Source organism: Lepidochelys kempii, chromosome 3 (genome assembly GCF_965140265.1).
Source record: "Lepidochelys kempii isolate rLepKem1 chromosome 3, rLepKem1.hap2, whole genome shotgun sequence".
In the NCBI taxonomy this organism is placed as follows: Eukaryota; Metazoa; Chordata; order Testudines; family Cheloniidae; genus Lepidochelys; species Lepidochelys kempii.
Window position 1 is genome coordinate 178,993,477 of NC_133258.1, and position 22,780 is coordinate 179,016,256.

General features: G+C 43.9%; 1 protein-coding gene across 1 annotated transcript in view; it reads right to left on the reverse strand.

Annotated features, from left to right (window-relative positions):
- Positions 1-1,059: 1,059 nt before the first annotated feature.
- The window catches only part of ACYP2 (acylphosphatase 2), a 137,431-nt gene continuing 115,710 nt past the window's right edge, over positions 1,060-22,780 (reverse strand). The window contains exon 4 of the mRNA XM_073339164.1: positions 1,060-1,748. Within this exon, the coding sequence (XP_073195265.1) occupies positions 1,634-1,748 (115 nt within the window). The 3' untranslated portion in view covers positions 1,060-1,633. The remainder of the gene's footprint in view (positions 1,749-22,780) is intronic.

The following is a 22,780-nucleotide window of genomic DNA, read 5'->3' on the forward strand; positions in this document are numbered from 1 at the left end:
CCTTAATTTCAACTATAGCTCATTTCCATGTGTATCTACTGTGCTTTCTGCTCTCTGCCTTTCTCTCCATAACTTTACTTAACACAATAATAAAGCAATCCAGCTGAAAATGCTTTGGCCTGTGTGGTGTATCAGTGTAATAGGTATTGTCATAGAAGTTGTGAATCTTTTAGGCCTGGGAAATGCAAGATATACTCATCAGACAGAGGATGTTTCAGCTATTGAACTGATATTACACTTGGTCTTTGCCATTTACAGTTTGAATTGAACAAGGATTATTCATTATGACTTCAACAAAGAGTGCTTGTGGATAATTACAAAAGCCATGTGTAGTTTGAACAATAATAATCTATAAATAACTCTTGTAATACGAGAACAAAATCTTCAGAGACTTATGTACAAAAGACCCAGTGAAAATAAATCTGGTTGTCAGCAGAAATACAAAGTTCTATATACATCTTGTGGTTCACGTGATAGCCAATCTCAAATATGCTGTGTTATGAAATTTAAAAAATGAATTTAATGCTTGAGGATGGTGGTGTATCAATGCCATCAGGACTGACTCTATATATCTCTAGAACATGTATGGATCAGCCAGTGGAGATGGCAGTGTAAGTTTCCACACAAAGCCTGCCAGTATGCTTTACTCCTGATTTGGAAGGACCATATCTAGGATTGAGGAAGTTCAGCCTCTGTAATGATGTATTTCTTGGCCTCTTTGCCTTAAATACCAAAAAAGACTTATCCAAGTGCTTAACTTTAAGCATTCACTTCAGTGGGACTACCGGTGCTCAATATGATGTACTTGGTTAAGTCTGTGCAGGATCAGGTCTTAAGTGATAACCCTAGTTAGTGGTGATTTTTGTGATGCAAATCCCTGGCCATTAGCTATGAGACTAAAGCCATCAACTCATATCATATAGGTCACCATGAAAAAATCAGATGGAAGTAACTTAGTCAATATTGATCCTGGCTGGGATTGGACAAAAGATCTATGAAAGACTATATATCTCTAAATCCCTTATCTTGAGCTACCCAGACATCATTATGGAAAGTTTTTAATCAGACTTGGCTGGGTACATTTTATAAAGCAAAATACATTTATTTTAGAACACTTGCTACAGCATTAACTAATTATTACAAATAATACAAGAGAAGTTTACAATTCATAGCATATAGGATATACTACTGAATGTTGCTGTGATCCTGTTTAAAGATTACTTAAAGTAGTTAAACATTTTTAATTATGCCACAGTGAAATGTAAGTTGTTTTTTAATTGTTTGTTTTTAATCTATATAAATCAAATATTTTATTGGGCAAAGACTAGGTTCTTTATGATCATGTCTTACAAATTTCACTGTGCACTAGAATTTTCTGATTTTGTATATATTTATTGATTTTTTTATACTTCCTTCTAAGTAAATTATATACAGATTGGCAATGTTGGTAAAGATTCACATTGTGAAATTTCTGATACAGTAACTGACAGCCCTACATTATGTAAAAGGGGTATTTTTATACTTTACTAAGAAGCAGACATAAAAAAAGTGCTGTCATGCTATTGCACGGAGGCACAGAAATTACTATGCAGCTGAAGCATTATAATTTTGTGCTTAAAGATTTCTTCCTCCATTAGTATCTCGTGCTAAATCCTGAGAAATCAAGCCTGGAGATCTCCTTCTCATTAAAAAAGTTGGTTCGGTCTATGCGAGAACTGGGACTTCCAACTTTACTCAGCCAGGCCTTCCTGAAAAACAAAATAAAAATAAAAGTATGTTAGAATAAAATGAACTGCACGAGTGGCATTTGCTCTTCTGTTGTGCTTTCTATTTAAAGGGCTTATGAAGTTCAGCTTTTCAATGCGGAAATTAGTCCTGATAAATGGTTTCCAAATATGTTGTTATCTCCCTCAGCTGTTTTTCCCCTTTTCTCTTTACAAGTAAGATAAAACTATTTAAATAGTAAATAAAATTGTGAGTGTTTCAAAATACATTGTAGAATATTACATACAATTAAATCTAGACTCTGAACAAAATTTCAGCTGAAGTAGGCTCCTTAAGGGTGTATTATTAAAATGACAGGTTTCGGAGAGCAGCCGTGTTAGTTTGTATCCGCAAAAAGAAAACGAGGACTTGTGGCACCTTAGAGACGAACAAATTTATTTGAGCATAAGCTGAAGTGAGCTCACTTCAGCTTATGCTCAAATAAATTTGTTCGTCTCTAAGGTGCCACAAGTACTCCTTTTCTTATTAAAATGAGTACTCAGTTTTACCTATTTTAATTATGTCATTCATTATAAAAGTATGTGTTTACAAAGTTAATAAAGTACTCATTGCAAGCACCCGAGGACTATATATCATAAAAAAAACAGTAACAAGAAAGGATTATAATACCCTGGAATGTTTGAGTGGGTCAGAGAAACCTTAAATCAAACAGCATATAAACTACATTAAGAGAACATTATTGAGTTGCAAAGTCAAGTATTAAAAAGTTAGGAAATGCCAGAATTTAGGCTGTCTGTGCAACATTAATTCTGCCCTTGCATGCATGTGTGTAATGAACAGTCTTTAATTACATAAACACATTGTTTTTCCTTCAAATGACACTGAAATTAATAGGACTACTCCTGGAGTAAGGTACTACTCAGCATGAGTAAGAGTGGCAGAATCTGGCCTTTAGTTAATTCTTTGTTCCAGATAAGAATGAGCAAACCTTTCCAAATTTCTGTTTTCACAATACACTGTACAAATATGGTGCAGAAAAGTTTTTCTAAATTATCATCCTTCTCAGCATCACTCACAGTAAATGGATCTGAAATGATTTATCAACACTTAAACTTCCTAAGGGTTTAATTTATCTTATTTATTTGAGAGAATAAAATTTGTTAAAGTATTTTTATTTGTTTGTTTGGTTGGTTTTTTTTACCTTGCCATGAGGTACCTTTGACACTGCATGCCATATTCTTCATAATGATATTCTTATAATATGATTATAGCATAATTATGATGCACTTTATGCAAAACAGATCACATGAGATGTCATTGGAAAAGTTATTATTCACTGAATATTTTTATCCTATTTGTATGCATGTATCATTTTTCTATCTGAAGTTATGAATATTGACTATGTATCTGTATTTCAAATGTAGTTACAGTTGGGTAATGCTTACTAGGCAAGATGTTTTCAGTCTAGCTAGCTGGTTGGGAAAGGCCTATTCAGGGTAATGAGCCATTAGGGAAAATGACAGGCCTTAGGAGAAGCTTATGCCCCACCTGGTAAGCCTTCCTGAGAGTACTCCAGACAGCCTGTAAGTAATGGCTGCTATGACTCCACAAGGTCATGTGACCAGGCCACATGACTCTGGACATTTTGGGGTGTCAGTATTTTTCTACAAACTGAGTTTGGGACAAAGGGTTCCTGCCATATGCTAAAGCTATATGAGGCAGGGAGTGACATCATCTGTTGCTCTTCACTCCCCCACAAGAAGACTCCTGGAAATACCTGAGGAATAAAGACTGAACTGGGGAAGTGTTGGACCCAGGCTGAAGGGATCTCTAGCTTGCATATGAAAAGCCTGACGATTCCAAGCTGTAAAGCAAGTACAGCTTGTTCCTTAAGAATCTGCAAGCCTGCTTGTACCCCAGCAGTCAGGGTGAGAAACTGCTAATTCATATCCAATCTATCTAGTATGTTAAGTTTAGTCTGCATTTTTTGTTTATTTGGTAGGCAATCTGCTTTGATCTGTTTGATATCACTTATAATCAATTAAAATCTATCTTTTTGGAATTAATAAACTTATTTTATGCTTTAATCTAAACCAGTAAATTTGGAGAGAAGTGCTTGGGAGTCTTAGCTTAGGGGCCTGTTGCATTTCATCTCCACATTGAGGGAGGGATGAACTCGATGAGCTCATGCTGTGCAGTTCCCTGTGCAGTGCAAGATGGTATAATTTTGGGGTTTATACTCCAGTGGGGGGCTGCGTACCTGGGTTATCTTGGCTGTAGCCTCTCTACTGTTGGTTCATGCAGTGTCTGGTCAGAGACCCTGCATGTAACTGCTGCTGGGTGTGTCCCTGCCTGTGTGAATGCTGGTGGAAGTGTAGGACCGGGAGTGGGTCTGCAGTTTGTCACAGCAGCACAGTGTGAGAGGGAGTCCAGGCTGGTGGGTCACAGGGCTCAGTGGTACCCCAGTTCCAGGTGGCACCCATCCAGGGGGGAACCCGTCACAGTACCAGTTACAGCAAACTCTTGTAAAGTGTAAGCTGGCTTTAGCCAGAGCTTCAGGCTACACATTGTATAGTATTGTGATTTTTGTCTAAAAATGAATACCTCTGCTCCACAAAATACAGTACATCCTGTGTGTGCACTAACAGGATATAAAGATAGGTGATTGACTATTTTTTAGGAACTTACAGATATGAAAATAATGCAAATAACTGATGTGAGATTTAATAATCATGTTGGGTTTTACTACTAGAATGGCTCTACAAAGATCAAATAATTTCTCAAGATTCTAGAACATAATACAATCTACTAAAGCAAATGCAATAACAAAGTAGAATTCATTTTCTGTGTACTGCATCTAAAGAGGAATGCATTTTACATACATTTTTATTCATGACTAAGACTGTCTTAATTAAGTAATTGTTCACTTAACAAAGCAGTTAAAATATAAGATTTTATTCAATTCAATATGAATTTGAAGAGCTAAAGCAATTAAATTGTTGATTAGTTTTACTGAAAGTTACACTCAGCATTACACAAATAAAATATTCTTGCACTGAGACCAGCGCCAGCTCCAGCCTTTTTGCTACCCCAAGCAGCGAAGGAAAAAAAACAAAACAAAACAAAAAGATACATTGAGCTGCTGCCGAAGTGCCACCGAAGAGGAAGAGAGGGACTGCAGGGCCCACCGCCGAATTGCCACTGAAGACGCAGACGTGCCGCCCCGATGACGGACGGAGTGCCGCCCCTTTCTATGGGCCTCCCTAGGCACCTGCTTCCTTCACTGGTGCCTGGAGCCGGCCCTGACTGAGACTTATCTTGATATCTCCACCACGAGAACCACAAATCCATGGAGGCTTTAGACCTTGAACCAGCGTATGAAATACACCTGGGACATAGGCCACGTTTTATTATAGCCCTATCAAGAACCTGGGAAAAGTGTTGATAGGAGATCTTTTTATGTTGAATTTCTGACAATTCAATGTAATATCTGAAAGTGCCTCAGAGACCTTTGCTGGCTGTATGGAACAAGAAAGGAGTTTTTTATTACTTGTATTACAGCTGCAGAAACAATTCAGTGTTGCCACTAAAATGGTTAAATAATAGCTTGTATTAATGGCCTGGCCCTGGACAACTAAACGTTATCCTTGCGGGCTAGTGTACAGATTCCTGGTTAGTGAGGAATCTCTAGTTCTAAAGGTTAGTTATGAAAGCAAATATGTGCCTAGAGCTCAAGTGTTTTGAGATATAACTTTAGGAGCTGTAAGAATGCACTTGGTGGGTTAGTGAAGCATGTATCCAAGATAGAAACGCCCTTATAGGAAGGCTCAAGCGAGGCTAAGTGGAAAGGGAAAGGTCCCTTACAAAATACCACACAGATCTAGGGAGGAGTATGTGTGTTCAGAAGGAACTGTCTGTGAGGACACAAGCCTTGATTTGGTCTATAACTGTTTATTGTAGATCAAATTAATATCCAATCTCTACTAAATGTTTACACAGATTTAGACCCAAAAGAGATTGTTCCCAAGGAGCTATGTGGGTTGTTAGTTGTGTGACTCCAGTGTGGTCACAACTTCTTCACACTGCCACCCTGCATAAACCTTGAAAAATTTACTTTGAACCAGTGCTTATAATGCATAGGTTTTGGTGTCCAGAGAAGGACTCTGTAGGACCTTCCTATCTGCTATGCTTCATTTAAAAATCCAGTGGTATTGTTAGTTATTTTTTTGAAAATAACCATTTGTTCTTTCAGCTCTTTGCCATGCCACCTAGCTTTAATTAAAATTCACAAAAATCTAGGGAACAGACCCTGGGAATCCATACAATTGTCAGACATATGAAGTGTACAGAATCTTTGATTTTATTTTTTTAAGACCTTCTTCAAACCCTTTATATGTAACTATAATACATAGTATAATATCATGTATTCATTTGTAAAACAGTTTTGACTAGTATCAAAGTGCTTTGTAGAAAGACACACAGTAATGCAAATGTGTAGCAAGAATAATAGAATAAGGTGTGTGTGTGGGGTGGGGGGAGGGGAATATTTTCAAAGGGACTTTAAAAATGGAAAGAGAATTGATAACATGTATAGTTTGGTGAATTGCTGGAGCTCATGGCCAGTCTGATTGGGCAAGAAGCAGCGCACATGGGTCTGGTTATTAATGCAGATAAAACTAAGTCCCTGGTTATTACTATCACCGTCTCCAACTACAGATTACAACCAGCTCAGTATTAACCTATCCAGATGGAATAGTGAGCAGATGGCAACTGTCAAATACTAGGGCAGCATCAAAGATGAGTGCTGGAGGATACCTGAAAAACGTGGACACTTGTGTAGCAGCAGCTGCTGCCATGCTTTAGCCCTTTCAGTGGCCTCTGTGGCAATTATAACATCAAACTTGCTATGAAGCTGCAGATCTATAGAGCCATGGTTACACCACCGTTATTGTATGGCAGTGAAAAAGGAAGGCTGAGGAGTGGCCACTTGGTGTTTACAATTCTCATAGTCTTTATCAGCTGCTCCATATTAAGTGACAGGACAAGATTCACAATGAGGTTGTTCATAGCTAAACCCACCAACCATCTCCATCATCACTGCTTTGGTTTTAGCAACTTTCTTGATATGGACATGTCACATTTAGTAGGATGGAAGACCAATGAATTAAAATGTGTTTACCAAGGAATACTGCTACATAGCCAGCGATTACGTGGTCACCAAAAGCTTCAGTGGATTCCAGTAAGATCACGAATTATGAACATTATGACCCCAAAACCTCTTTATGACCATTGCCAAGGGGGTTACAGGAAAATCCAGATTGTGTTATGTACTCTCTGGTTCACCAAAGAACGTCATATGAGTCCTCAAATGAAAGCTAGTGTCACGCTGGTTATTAGTATCATTGTGAAATTTATGTACAAATACCATGTATTATGTCCCAAATTGATGGCAATAGAAGAGGTTTTAGAACAAATTGATAAACTGAGCCGTAATAAGTCACAAGGACCTGATGGTATTCACCCAAGAATTCTGAAGGAACTCAAATATAAAATTGCAGAATTACTATTGGTAATATGACAGGTTTCAGAGTAACAGCCGTGTTAGTCTGTATTCGCAAAAAGAAAAGGAGTACTTGTGGCACCTTAGAGACTAACCAATTTATTTGAGCATGATGAGCTTTCGTGAGCTACAGCTCACTTCATCGGATGCATGCCGTGCAAACTGCAGCAGACTTTATTTATACACAGAGAATATGAAAAAATACCTCCTCCCACCCCACTGTCCTGCTGGTAATAGCTTATCTAAAGTGATCATCAGGTGGGCCATTGAGCTATTACCAGCAGGATAGTGAGTTTGTGTGTGTGGTTTTTGGGAGGGGGGTGAGGGGGTGAGAGAACCTGGATTTGTGCAGGAAATGGCCCAACTTTATTATCATGCACATTGTGTAAAGAGTTGTCACTTTGGATGGGCTATCACCAGCAGGAGAGTGAATTTGTGTGGGGGGGTGGAGGGTGAGAAAACCTGGATTTGTGCTGGAAATGGCCCACCTGATGATCACTTTAGATAAGCTATTACCAGCAGGACAGTGGGGTGGGAGGAGGTATTGTTTCATATTCTCTGTGTATAAATAAAGTCTGCTGCAGTTTCCACAGCATGCATCCGATGAAGTGAGCTGTAGCTCACGAAAGCTCATGCTCAAATAAATTGGTTAGTCTCTAAGGTGCCACAAGTACTCCTTTTCTTATTGGTAATATGTTTCAGAGTGATAGCCGTGTTAGTCTGTATCAGCAAAAAGAACGAGGAGTACTTGTGGCATCTTAGAGACTAACAAATTTATTTGGGTATAATCTTTCGTGGGCTAAAACCCACTTCATCGGATGCATGCAGTGCAAAATACAGTAGGAAGATATATATACACACAGAGAGAACATGAAAAAATGGGTGTTGCCATACCAACTATAACGAGACTAATCAATTAAGGTGGTATGATAATAGCCCACCTTAATTGATTAGTCTCGTTATAATTGGTATGGCAACACCCATTTTTTCATGTTCTGTGTGTGTGTATATATATCTTCCTACTGTATTTTCCACTTCATGCATCCGATGAAGTGGGTTTTAGCCCACGAAAGCTTATGCCCAAATAAATTTGTTAGTCTCTAAGGTGCCACAAGTACTCCTCGTTCTTATTGGTAATATGTAATCTATCACTGAAATCAGCATCTGTACCAGATGACTTTGGAAGGTAGTTAATGTAATGCCAATTTTTCAAAATGGCTCCAGAAGAGATCCTGGCAGTTACAAGCCAGTGAGCCTAACTTCAGTACTGGAGACATTGGTTGAAATTATAGTAAAGAACAGAAATACAGATAATCATGATTTGATGGGGGAAGACGCAACACAGTTTTTATAATGAGAAGTCATACCTCATTAATTTATTCAAATTTTTTGAGGCAGTCAGCAAGCATGTGGATAAGGGTGATCACTGTATTGACTGGTACTTGGATTTTCAGAAAGCCTTTGCCATCATCACAGACTCTTAAAGAAACTAAGTAGCCATGGGATAACAGGGAAGGTCCTCTCATGGATCAGTAAGTGGTTGAAACATAGGAAACAAAGATTAGCAATAAATGATCAGCTATCACAATGGAGACAGGGGAACGCTGGGGTTCTGTACTGGGGCCTGTGCTATTCAACATATTCATTAATGAACTGGAAAAGAAGATGGCAGTTAAATCCTAGTGAGGAAAATAGAAAGGAGCATAAACTCTGGCAAGTGAAGAGCAAAAATATGAGGAAGGCCAAAAAAGAATTTGAAGAAGACCAAAAATAATAGCAAATTTCTGTTTAAATACACCAGAAGCAGGAAGCCTGCTAAACAACCAGTGGGGCCTCTGGCTAATTGAGATGCTAAAGGAGCACTTATGGGCGGTGCGTGAATTGCCAGCTGGGGGAGGCTAGCCCTCAGCCCCACCCCTTCTGCCCTAGACTCTGCCCCTTCTGCGCCCCTGCCGGGCACAGCCTTCCCCAGCGTCTGATACCCACCGTTCATGGGAACACTAAGGATAATAAGGTCATTGCGGAGAAACTAAATGAATTCTTTGTATCAGTCTTAATGGCTGAGGATGTGAGAGAGATTCCCAAACTGGAGCCATTCTTTTTAGGTGACAAATCTGAGGAATTGTCCCAGATTGAGGTGTCATTAGAGGAGATTTTGGAACAAATTGATAAACTAAACAGTAATAAGTCACCGGGACCCAGATGCTATTCATCAAGAGTTCTGAAGGAACTCAAATGTGAAATTGCAGAACTAATAACTGTAATTTGTAACCTATGATTTAAATCCGCTTCTGTAGCAAATGACTGGAGGATAGCTAATGTGATGCCTATTTTTAAAAAGGGCTCCAGAGGTGACCCTGGCAATTACAGGCCAGTAAGCCTGACTTCAATACCGGGCAAACAGGTTGAAACTATAGTAAAGAACAAAATTGTCAGACCCATAGATGAATGTAATTTGTTGAGGAAGAGTCAACATGATTTTTGTAAAGGGAAATCGTGCCTCACCAATCTACTAGAATTCTTTGAGGGCATCAACAAGCATGTGGACAAGGGGGATCCATTGGATATAGTGTATTTAAGATTTTCAGAAAGTCTTTGAAAGGTCCCTCACCAAAGGCTCTTAAGGAAAGTAAGCTGTCCTGGGATAAGAGGGAAGGTCCTCTCATGGATTGGTAACTGGCTAAAAGATAGGAAACAAATGGTAGGAATAAATGGTCAGTTTTCAGAATGGAGAGAGGTAAATAGTAGTGTTTCACAAGGGTCTGTTCTGGGACCAGTCCTATTCAACATATTCATAAATGATCTGGAAAAAGGGGTAAACGGTGAGGTGGCAAAATTAGCACATGATACAAAATTACTCAAGATAGTTAAGTCCATGGTAGACTGCGAAGAGCTACAAAGGGATCTCACAAAACTGGGTGACTAGGCAACAAAATAGCAGATGAAATTCAATGTTGATAAATGCAAAGTAATGCACATTGGAAAACATAATCCCAACTATACATATAAAATGGTGGTGGGTTTTTTTTTTCTAAATTAGCTGTTACCACTCAAGAAAGAGATCTTGGAGTCATTGTAGATAGTAATCTGAAAACATCCACTCAGTGTGCAGCGGCAGTCAAAAAGCTAACAATGTTGGGAATCATTAAGAAAGGGATAGATAATAAGGCAGAAAATATCATATTGCCTCTATATAAATCAGTGGTACACCCACATCTTGAATACTGCATGCAAATGTGGTCGCCTCTTCTCAAAAAAGATACATTGGAATTGGAAAAGGTTCAGAAAAGGGCAACACAAATTATTAGGGGTATGGAAGAGCTTTCGTACATTTTCATAGATACTAAGGTCAGAAGGAACCATTATGATCATCTAGTCCGACCTCCTGCACAACGCAGGCCACAGAATCTCACCCACCCACGCCTGCGAAAAACCTCTCACCTATGTCTGAGCTATTGAAGTCCTCAAATTGTAGTTTAAAGACTTCAAGGAGTACAAGGAGAGATTAATAAGATTGGGAATTTTCATCTTGGAAAAGAAATGACTAAGGGGGGATATGATGGAGGTCTATAAAATCATGACGGGTTTGGAGAAAATAAATAAGGAAGTGTTATTTACCCTTTCCCAGAACACAAGAACTAGGGCATCACCAAATGAAATGAATAGGCAGCAGGTTTAAAATAAACAAAAGGAAGTATCTCTTCACACAACGCACCGTCAACATGTGGAACTCTTTGTCAGAGGATGTTGTGAAGGCCAAGATTATAACGGGGTTCAAAAAAGAACTAGATAAATTCATGGAGGATAGGTCCATCAATGGCTATTAGCCAGGATGGACAGGGATAGTGCCCCTAATCTCTGTTTGCCAGAAGCTGGGAATGGGCAACAGGGGATGGATCACTTGATGATTACCTGTTCTGTTCATTCCCTCTGGGGCACCTGATATTGGCCACTGTTGGAAAACAGGATAGTGGGCTAGATGGACCTTTGGTTTGACACAGTATGGCTGTTCTTATAGTGATACGATGAACAGTGAAGGCGCAAAGTTTGCAGACAATAGACAAATTTTCAAGATAGCAGTGGAGTGAAACTTTAGACATCTGTCCCTGGCATGTGGTTAATGTACAAAATCATGATTTGCAATAAGATAATGGAATTGATGTATGTTATTAGTGTGTTGTTAGAACTCAGTTTGTACTAGAACACTGATCCAAAGGCAATATCTCCAAGGTATGGCAATGGGTTATGTAGCCTTTTACATCTAAGTCTCTGGTTCAAGTCCAGGCTAGATCAGTAAGGGCTCATGGCTGATCCGTGGCCCATGTGAGAGGAGTTGGTGGTGTCCACATAACAAAAAAGAACACTACTGGCGGACTCAGAGGCATACAGTATGGAGGTCGAACTTCCCTCTTATGCCTTTAGGTGGTCTTCTGGAAATGGTTTGAAACATGCTTATGGAGTGGTTGGAGTTGTGATATTGGGGACTGCCTGCAAGCATGCTGCCCAGACACAGAGTCTGGGCATCATGCTATGCATAGGCACTGACTCCGTGGGGACAAATTAGCGGGTGCTCTGCACCTACCAGTAGCCAAGCTCCTCTCTCCTCACCTCCTTCCCCCAACAGCGCGCCACGTCCCTGCTCCTCTCCCTTCCTCCCAGCGCTTCCTGCCCCCACACCACCTAACAGCTGTTTGGAGGAGCTTAGGACTTTCCAGGAGGGAGGGGGAGGAGTGGGAACACAGCACGCTCAGGGGAGGAGATGGAGAAGAGGCAGGGCAGGGGCAGGGACTTGGAGGAAAGGCGTTGGAATGGGGGCAGGAAGGGGGCAGGGCTGGGGTGAGAAAAGACAGGGTGGGGTGGGGACTTTGGGGAAGGGGTGGAATGGGGGTGGGGTGAGGACGGTGTCGGGGTGGGGCAGGAGGCCGGGTAGGGGCGGGACCAGGGGGTGGGGTCAAGCACTCACAGGGCAGAGGGGAAGTCAGCGCCCATGATGCTATGAACCTCTTAGTGTCATGCACAGCCAATTGGAACCAGACATAGAATAAAGCAAAGCTCCTGCAAGCACTTTAAACACTGAGTGATCAATGAACACTGCAGGAGGGGGGAACATTTACATTTCAGCTGCATGTTTTGTACTTGCTCCAGGGACAAAGGGCTTCTCCAGGGCTTGCAGCCTAGCATCTTTCAGGAATCCTATGGTCACTTACAATTAAAAAGAAAATGAATCTATCAAATGTGAGAGAGGTTGTGGGCAGGTAAAATTTCAGATATATACATAGTGCATCTGTCCCATGATGAAACAAGCATGAAGGCATTTCCATACCCAGACTGATTTTTACAGTATTTAACCATATTTGTCTCTCCCCCTCCCCCACCATCAGTACTGGCGGTTCCTGTTGCTGGCTGGATCACGGCTCGCCAGGCACCCACCCACCAGCGGTGCGTGGGGGTGGTCCAGTGGCCGATGATGGGGGTGGGTGTGCAAGGCTGATGGTGGGGTGAAGTTGCAGCACGCAGGGCCTGCTGCTCCCCCTGCTGGTCCATGAGTGCAGCCCCTGCTGCATGCCAGCTCTCGGCCACCAGGGCCCCACCCCCCATCCCATTTCCGGCTGGCACCAGCTGCACACTGCAAGCTGTGGTGGCTGATGAGTGCAGGCAGGCGCCAGGTGGCAGCTGGCTACATGTCATCTCTGCTGCCCTTTATGTGCTTCTCCACTCGCTGTCCTCTCCCTGCTTTGCCCCTTCACCCTCCAGCCCCGCTGCTCCTCCATATCCCCCCCCCCGCCGGCAGGACGCATCCCACTCCCAGCACTGTGCAGAGAACCAGCTCCTGATTGAAGCGCTGAGCTCACCAGCAGCCCGGCTGGCAGGCTCCTCCCTTCCCCCACTGCCTCAGGCTGGGCTGGTGCCTCAGAAAGCCCAAGACACTCTGGCTCGGAGCGCTGGCCAGGAGGAGCCGAGCCCTGCATATGCCAAAGCCCCCCACAGCGCTAGCACGGGGAAGCCTCTCCACCCCTCAGCTAAGCTCTGGAGTGGTGGTGGGGAAGCAATTTCCAGCCTGTTTGCGCCCTTCACAGCAGCCCCCGAGGGAGGGACTTAGCACCCTCTTCACCCCATGCCCAACCCTGGGTCCTGCACCCAGGAAGCGTGGGGTTGCTCTGTCCTGTCCTCTAGGCACCCTCCCCTGCTGAGTCACCTCTCTGGCTGGGTTCACTGAAGCCCCTGCAGTCAGGTTCCCTGGGCCCTGGTGCACAATGCATCCTTAGGGCTTAACCCCTTCCTGCCTGCACTGTAGTTGGGGGACAGGAGGCGGCTGGATTATGTTGGTGGCCAGCAGCAGCCTGGAGGTGTTAGCTGCCTTTCAACACTGTGCGGACAAGAAGGAAAAAGCTGCTTCCAGCCAATGGGGGGGGAGGAGAAGAGATGAGCTCTGCAAAGACACGGGCCAGGTCATTCCCCCGCCCCTTTGGCTGGAAGCAGCTCCCATCCCTTCCCTCCCACACAGTGCCGAAAGGCTGCTGCTGGCCACATTCTGGTGTGAACCCTGAAGGAAATCTGGGGAGGGAGGGCATGTGACCCTGCATGGCCCCCCCTCACCACGTGTTGCCTCGGGAAGACACGGTGCTAGGTACCAGGAGAGGCAAGTCTGGACCCGTGGCCCAGCCAGGCATGAAGGGCTGAGAGCACCCGGCAGGGAGGGTCGGGTCAGTCGATCACCACTCCCCGTGTGAGAGAGGTGTATGGGAGTGTGTGTGTGTGTCCTCTCTCCATGTGAACCTTAAAGATAAGAAGGTAAATAAAAAGAATCCAACTACTCAGTATTTCTTTCTCAGTCAACCTGATGTTAATTTGAACGTTTTTTGAACGTTTTTTGAATGTTAATTTGAACGTTTTTACTGCATAGTTCTGATGGATTGCCATTGAATTCACTTGAATATGAGTAATTTTACCAGGTGTCCCATATTCAGAATGAAAATATGGTCACCCCAGTTAAATGAAATGGAACCAGGTTTCGAAGGTGATCTAAGCACAAAGGGTTGGGGACTCCAGGCTTTAGAAAGGGCTACCTAGGTGTGATTGCCTCTTTCATGTTAACATGGGTGGCGGGTGAACCCCCACCTTGGGTAGGCTAGCCAGCTGACCACGTCCCTTTTGCCCAAGGCCCTGCCCCCCACATGCCAGAGCCCCAAACCGTGCCCCCCCATAACAGGAAGACCCCTAAAGGCCCTCTGGCGACTGGAGGAGCCCTGACCTCCCTACTCCAGCCACGACAGGTGCCCCTCCCCTTGCCCCCAAGCACCAGTCCAGTCCCAGCCACACCGAGCCAAGCCACCACCACCACCACCACCCTGAGTTGCCGGCTCCCCTGAGACTGGCCGAACCGAGCCACCTCACGCCCCTGCCAGACTCTCCCATCCACTGCTGGCTCGCCGCGTTCCCTCCTCACTTCCCCGCCCCCCGGGGAGGAGGGACCCAGCGAGCAATGGCGGGCAGGCAATAGCAGCAGCCAGTTGGGGCCTCGGGGAAGGGGCAGGGCCACAGTAGCCCAGGTGTCTGGCGGTGGGTCCACGGCTTAGCCTTCCCTGGTCTATTGTACCTGCTGCCCATGCATGTTAACTACAGTGTTGTTTACTAGCACAACAGTGTAACAAGAGGTAGATATGCACTTTACATAGAATGAGAAATAGAATCTGAAAAAGGGAACACTGAGCTGTTAAACTTTACTGTTTTCAATTAGCAAGGATAGAATATTTGAGATTGCATTTTGAAGATTGTATTTTTAAGTGAGTGAGTAAACCAACATTTCAAACATTTAAGTACTCCTATAGTGTTGTCTTAATAGAAAACACTATTGCCAACCTCAAGCCTTCAAAATTCATGACTCAGACCCCCACGTCATGAGATTGGTTTTAAATAATGAGACACTACAAATAATAAATGTGGGGTTCTTTTTCTTTGCTTTCTGGTTTCCGAGTCTTTAGGATGCACTTGCTTCATGGTTGCAGGCTTTTCTCCACACTTATGAGGGCTAGAAACTTACTTTTATTTTAAATGAGAGTGGACATTCTCCTTTCATCAATAGTCTCCAGGAACTTGGGTTTAAAAGAAAAAAATTTGGGGGACTCTCACAATAAAACAGGGACAGTTAGCAACACTCTGATAAGCTTGCTTTTTTTTTAATAGGAACATTATGTGTGCATGTGCGCGCACCCACACAGAGAATAAGGCAGGACCAGAAGATGTTATGAGACCATCACATAAATTGAGTATTAACATTTACAAAAATATCTGCATAACAGCTTTTGGTAAAGTTAACATGCTAGAGATGTTAACCCCATCTATAGTACAATTCAAACTAGGTCAGAGAGGACCAGGTTTTTAAACACAATTCTTGCCTGCAAGCATGGGCAGTGGGTATAATAGGCCAGGAGAGGTTCTGCCTCCCCTGGCCCTTGCCGCCGGACACCCGGTTGCAGGTTTGGTGGGGGACGTTTTTGTTTTACTATGCTTCATGCAGGTTCTGGGGCAGCTGAGGAGGCAGTATGTGCTATTCAGCTTCCTGAGTTCATCAGTAATCAACCAGGACTCCAGAGAGACGGCTGATGAACCCAGGAAGCTGAGTAACACATACTGCCTGCTCAGCTGCCCCAGAACCTGCATGGGGCGCATCAAAAGCTCAGGTTCTTCTTCAGAGAGAGAGGCTGTCATGCTGCAGCTTTTCCTGAGCGGCTTGGGTTCTATGGAGGGGTGGAGAAGGGAGGCACGGCGTGGCTGCGTCTGGCCAAGGGCTCCTTCAGTCAGGTGGAGGGGGCGGGGGCACTCGGGGCTCCTCTTGCTGAGGGGGGAGTGCTTGGGGCTCTGGCCCGGGGAGATGCAGGCAGAAGGGGCAGATCTGGGGGCTCCACCTGCCTGAAGGGGGACTCCACCTGCCGCCCATGCCTGTGTAACCCTTCTGCCCGTCAGAGTTGGCAGCAACAAGGGCCGGGTTCAATATCTAGGGGTTCCATTCCAATAACACAATGCAAACCGGCTCGAGCCCCCACCCAGTGACCTGGGACAATTATATACCACCCCCGCTGGGCACCTCCAAGAGGCAATACTTCCCCTCTCGCAAGCACAGAGTCTGAGTGTAGCAAAAGCCTTTTAATAACAGAGAGAAACAATGTGGCATTATGTTGGGGAAACACCACCAACAGGATTCATAACACAACCCATGAGCAAAAATTGGGGCATGCCCTTTCCCTTTGGTTCTTGAGTCCAGCAACCCCAAATCACCTAAAGTCCCAAAAGTCCAGTGGCCCAAAAGTCTCTGTCCCTGGTCAGGGCAGCCCCAGAGTTCGAAAGTTTATCTGCAGAGCTTTACCTCCCAACCTGGGTGGAGATGGGGGAGGGGGGGAGAGAGAGAGAGGAAGGGGCACGTTACATGATCTGAAGCTGACCGCCCCACAGCTCCATAGGCCTTCGCTTCGCTCCGCCCCACTCCACCCCGCCAGCCGCCCCACGAACTGCTTCGCTCAGCTCGGCGGCCCACAAGCAGTTCCCGCCGTCCCACGAACTGCTCCACCAGCCGGTCTACAAACTGCTCCGCTCCACGTCCCACCAGCAGCTCCCGCCGTCCTATGAACTGCTCCACCAGCCTGTCCACAAGGCACTCCAGCACTCCTTGCAAACTGCTCCACAATATAGCTTCAGGCTCCCCCAATACTTAACACAACGCTCAGTGATTTCAGCTCTTAGGTGAATTCAGCTTGTAGTAGGGGAGCCTCAGTGCTGGTGCACTATTAGCCCAAAGTGAGCTCAGCAGCCTGTAATTAGACTCCTAAATGGAATCAAAATTAGCTCTGATATTCCACAGTGGAGAGAGGAGGAAGTGCAATTACCATGTGAGGCCCATGCCATCAAGTATTAATACTTACCCCCAGCCTCTCTCTATTCACAGAATTTTGGAACCCATGGAACCCTTGCCTAGCAAGTGCTGCTTAGTTGATGGCGAGTCCCTCCATCAAAACAAAAGGCCCAGTACAGTTCCAAGCACAGTTCCCATAGTCAGGGTAATAACAATTTATTCTTTCTGCCCCAATAACAGAGACACTGGGAATCCCACAGCAGCCAAAGGGACCTTTTGAGCAGCTATGGGCTCATGCTAGGCAGGGTGGGTGTGCCTATGCAAATGAGATCAGCCCCTGAAGTTCTTTTCCACAACTTGCCACATCTCACCACCAGATGTCAGGGTGGAGCTCATCCTGACTCTGCTTACACCTGCAAGGCACTAATTTAGATTTCCTGGCCAGAAGGGCAGTGCTTCTCATGGGCCTAGACATCTTCACATTTGAGTCAACACCTACACTGAATGCAGCAAGACTGCTGGAGTCTGAGCTGTTACTAGACCAAAGACGCTGCTAAACCAGCTGCCATGTATTATTTCCTCTGCCTCCTCCACAGATTCTTTAGGTTTTATATAAAGTAGAGCAGGGGAGGCAGGCGCAGTGAAAATCACACATACCAGCTGGGTCAGCAGTAGTGGTGGGTTAAGGATGGGAAATAACTTATAGGCCACACATAAACTGCCCCAAAAGCTATGCTTCAGAGCAATCCTCCGTCTCTCCCTTCCCCTGGCTCAGAGGCTTAGGATATTGAGTCTGCTAACAAAAGGGGAATCTGGGGACAAAGCTGAGAGGATCCAGTGTTGGTTTGAAGAAAGTAGCGGGAGGGAGCAAAGCAGTCAGGGACATCTCATGGGAAGTAAACTGGGGAACACAGGCTCTCAAATGCAAAGCATTAGAGAAATCTGGAATGGTTGAGAGGTCCCAAGAGAGAAGCTTGGGGAGAATTATTAATTGCTTGGAGGAGAAGGAGAGCATGCAGAACAGCGTTCAAGGATCTCCAAAATACACTGAGCCTAGCAACTTTATAAAGTGATTTACAAAACTGTGCTCTAAACTGTGTGGACCTGAAGCCTATTGAAGGAGAATGCATCTGTCTACAGAGCCTTTGAAACTAAAGTTCCCTCTACTGCTGCTGCCATGGAAACTGATGCATCCGATCAGTGAAAGTGGGTCAGGGTAATTTTAAATTACCATGCCTACTGTACTGTATTAAAAAAAAATTGTTAGCAACAGAAAATGCTAGGTTGGGATCAAAGGGCATTATGTAAGTGTGTATGTGTATATGGCTATCCAAACATATAGCACATTATACTGTATATATGGAGAAGGGAAGGGGAAGTGGCAGAGAGAGAGAAAGTGCATTACTCCCTGGAGGTGAAATACAATTTTGACACATTTTATCAGGATGACCACACCACTACAAAGCAGAGTCACAAGTCTGGGACTAGGTCACCTTAGTGAGTGAAAGGAAAACAAAAAATACAATCACAACTTGGACCAATTGACAGTCCAAGGAGAGAGGCCAAGAACTGGGTGGGCATGGAAACTGAAGTATGCTCTCATCGGGAGATGGGGTAGGGGGTTCAGTCAGATCTTGCTGCAGTTATGGTTGGCACTTCTCTATAGACTATCCAGTGAGGAATTTTTTGAGGAACAATTTGAAAGTAATGTCAACAACAAGGGCAAATGAGCAGAGTCTTTGACATGGAAAGGATATAAATTAGGTGTGACGTCCTGAGAGTACTGAATAAACAGCAAGATTATACATACCTATTTAGATGTCACATATCTATTTATAATGTTATGAGAAATACGACTTCTATGTGCTCATCACATACTGTATATGTTACGAATACTGAACCAAATTTTCTACTGGTGTCAATTAGCATAGCTTCGTTGGTTTCAATGGAGCTGCATCCATTCACATCAGGAGAGAATGTAGTCCATTACATACACATTCCTTAGAAACCTGCTTCATTAGACACATTTGACCCATATTGAAAGACCATATCTATTAATTCACAATCAAAAGGGAGCAATTTCTCAGCTAGAAGGAACTTTAAACCTGAGAACAACTTGCTCTGTTCTGATACCCACTGCAGAGCCTAAATGTTCTTTTTGTAAAGTTTGAACAAAATTGGTTGACCTATTCTTGATATGTGAGCAGAAAAAAAGCATTTTCCCCATATGTTCTCGTCAGAGATTTTGTTCCGCTTTTAACAGCTTCAGCAACAAACTTCAAATTTGGCTTGTTTCACAGACCTCACTGAGATCTTAAAAAGCAAACTACGTCTGCAGAATTAGGTAGTGTTAAAGTGATGTTTTTACACAACGCATAGTCAATCTGTGAAATTCATTACCACAAGAGTTCACTGAGAATGGTAGTGTTTTACACGCACATTGCACTAGTCTAAATGACTATATGAGGCATCGGGCAACCGAGAATCAGGCCCTAGGAGTGCTTCATGCGCTCCTGCTGCAAAAGTACACTGTTGGGGCTATCAGGAGAAAGAAACTTCCTGTCAGGGTTGTCAACTTTCTAGTCACACAAAACCGAACACCCTAGCCCTACCCCTTCCCCGTGCCCTCCCCCACTCATTACATTCTTCCTCCTTCAGTGGCTCGCTCTCCCCCACCCTCACTCACTTTCACTGGACTGGGGCAGGGGGTTGGGGTACAGGAGGGGATGAGGGCTCCAGATGGGAGTGAGGGATTCGGAGTGCAGGAGGGGGCTGTGGGTTGAGGCAGGGGGTTGGGGTATGGGAGGGGTTGAGGGCTCTGGGCTGGGGGTACTGGCTCTGGGCTGTGGCCAGGGATGAGGGGTTTGGGATGCAGGAGTGGGCTCCAGGCTGAGGGGTGGGGACAAGGGATTTTGAGTGTGGGAGGGGACTGTGAGTTGAGGCAGGGGGTTGGGGTGCAGGAGGGGCTGAGGGCTTTGGGCTGGGGATGAGGGGTTCAGGATGCTGTAATATATATACCGCTTACTGTATTTTTCACTCCATGCATCTGATGAAGTGGGTTTTAGCCCATGAAAACTTATGCCCAAATAAATTTGTTAGTCTCTAAGGTACCACAAGGACTCCTCGTTGTTTCACCTTGAATGGTTCCTTGAAATATGTGTTAACTACTTATGCTAAACAATCTGTTCCACCTTGTATTTAGCTGTGACACTCTCGACTCCATTTCCTAGACCTGAAGAGCACTGTGTAAACTCAAAAGCTTGTCTCTCTCACACAAACAGAAGTTGGTCCAATAAAAGATATTACCTCACCCATCCTGTCTGTCTAATAATAAAAACAAGCATTTAACTCTAGTGATCCCACAGTTACATACTGACTGTGAGCAGAAGGGACCCAGATCTAGCAGATGTGGGTGCCAGCTCTGCAGCATGCTCTCCCTATTGTCTGAGCCTATGGAAGTACAGAAATTGGACTGAGCCTGCTGGCAGGGGAAAGAAATTTTCTGTGTAAGAGACAATCTAGGTCCATGTTCTTTTTACACCTTAAAGAGTTAATATTTTATATGTTCACCACAATTTAGTATTTATTTCATATGGATATTATTTATAGCTCCACGTATGTAAGAGTGAGCATTCTTAAAAGACCTAATATCAAGGCTGCTTAACTCTGATGGTCTTACAGCTTCCACAAGGATATCAGTTCAATTGTCACAAGCAATTTTTGAATCTGAGCAAGTAAGAGATCACACACTATCTAGATAGGTGCTTAGTATTTGTAATATTTAAAGGCATCTTTCAAGTCATGACTGCAAACTACTCTGCTGGAGGATGTCTTAGTCATTTCAACTGAGAGCTCTAATAAAGAGCCATAGAGGTTTAATTCAGAACTATTCAGGTTGCTCACTAGCTTCCCCACTGACACACATCACTGAAATCTGATTTTTATCATCTCAAATAGTCCTGTTTCTCTAATTTCTATTATTAGTAGACACACGGGTAAAATGAGGCATTTGTGTGAGAAGCAATATTGCTGTGAGTTTCCCTATGGCAAAGTCTGCCATTGTTGCCTGTGAACCATCATTATGAAAAGAATTAACTATAAGTTGAACTTCAAACCTACAAGCTGTTTAAAGAGGTTATCAGAGCATAACAATGTATTTTAAGAATAATTTTGGCTGATATATTCTGATTTAATAGCTGCTGTGTATTTTTAAAAAGAAAAGGAGTACTTGTGGCACCTTAGAGACTAACCAATTTATTTGAGCATGAGCTTTCGTGAGCTACAGCTCACTTCATCAGATGTTTACCGTGGAAACTGCAGCAGACTTTATATACACACAGAAATCATGAAACAATACCTCCTCCCACCCCACTGTCCTGCTGGTAATAGCTTATCTAAAGTGATCAACAGGTGGGCCATTTCCAGCACAAATCCAGGTTTTCTCACCCTCCACCCCCCCACACAAATTCACTCTCCTGCTGGTGCTAGCCCATCCAAAGTGACAACTCTTTACATAATCAAGTCGGGCTATTTCCTGCATAGATCAAGGTTTTCTCACATCCCCCCCACCCCCATACACACACAAACTCACTCTCCTGCTGGTAATAGCTCATCTAAACTGACCATTCTCCAGGTTTAAATCCAAGTTAAACCAGAACATCTGGGGGGGGGGGGGGTAGGAAAAAACAAGAGGACACAGGCTACCTTGCATAATGACTTAGCCACTCCCAGTCTCTATTTAAGCCTAAATTAATAGTATCCAATTTGCAAATGAATTCCAATTCAGCAGTTTCTCGCTGGAGTCTGGATTTGAAGTTTTTTTGTTTTAAGATAGCGACCTTCATGTCTGTGATTGCGTGACCAGAGAGATTGAAGTGTTCTCCGACTGGTTTATGAATGTTATAATTCTTGACATCTGATTTGTGTCCATTTATTCTTTTACGTAGAGACTGTCCAGTTTGACCAATGTACATGGCAGAGGGGCATTGCTGGCACATGATGGCATAGATCACATTGGTGGATGTGCAGGTGAACGAGCCTCTGATAGTGTGGCTGATGTTATTAGGCCCTGTGATGGTGTCCCCTGAATAGATATGTGGGCACAATTGGCAACGGGCTTTGTTGCAAGGATAAGTTCCTGGGTTAGTGGTTCTGTTGTGTGGTATGTGGTTGTTGGTGAGTATTTGCTTCAGGTTGCGGGGCTGTCTGTAGGCAAGGACTGGCCTGTCTCCCAAGACTTGTGAGAGTGTTGGGTCATCCTTTAGGATAGGTTGTAGATCCTTAATAATGCGTTGGAGGGGTTTTAGTTGGGGGCTGAAGGTGACGGCTAGTGGCGTTCTGTTATTTTCTTTGTTAGGCCTGTCCTGTAGTAGGTAACTTCTGGGAACTCTTCTGGCTCTATCAATCTGTTTCTTTACTTCTGCAGGTGGGTATTGTAGTTGTAAGAAAGCTTGACAGAGATCTTTCTTACAACTTTCTTACAACTACAATACCCACCTGCAGAAGTAAAGAAACAGATTGATAGAGCCAGAAGAGTTCCCAGAAGTTACCTACTACAGGACAGGCCTAACAAAGAAAATAACAGAACGCCACTAGCCGTCACCTTCAGCCCCCAACTAAAACCCCTCCAACGCATTATTAAGGATCTA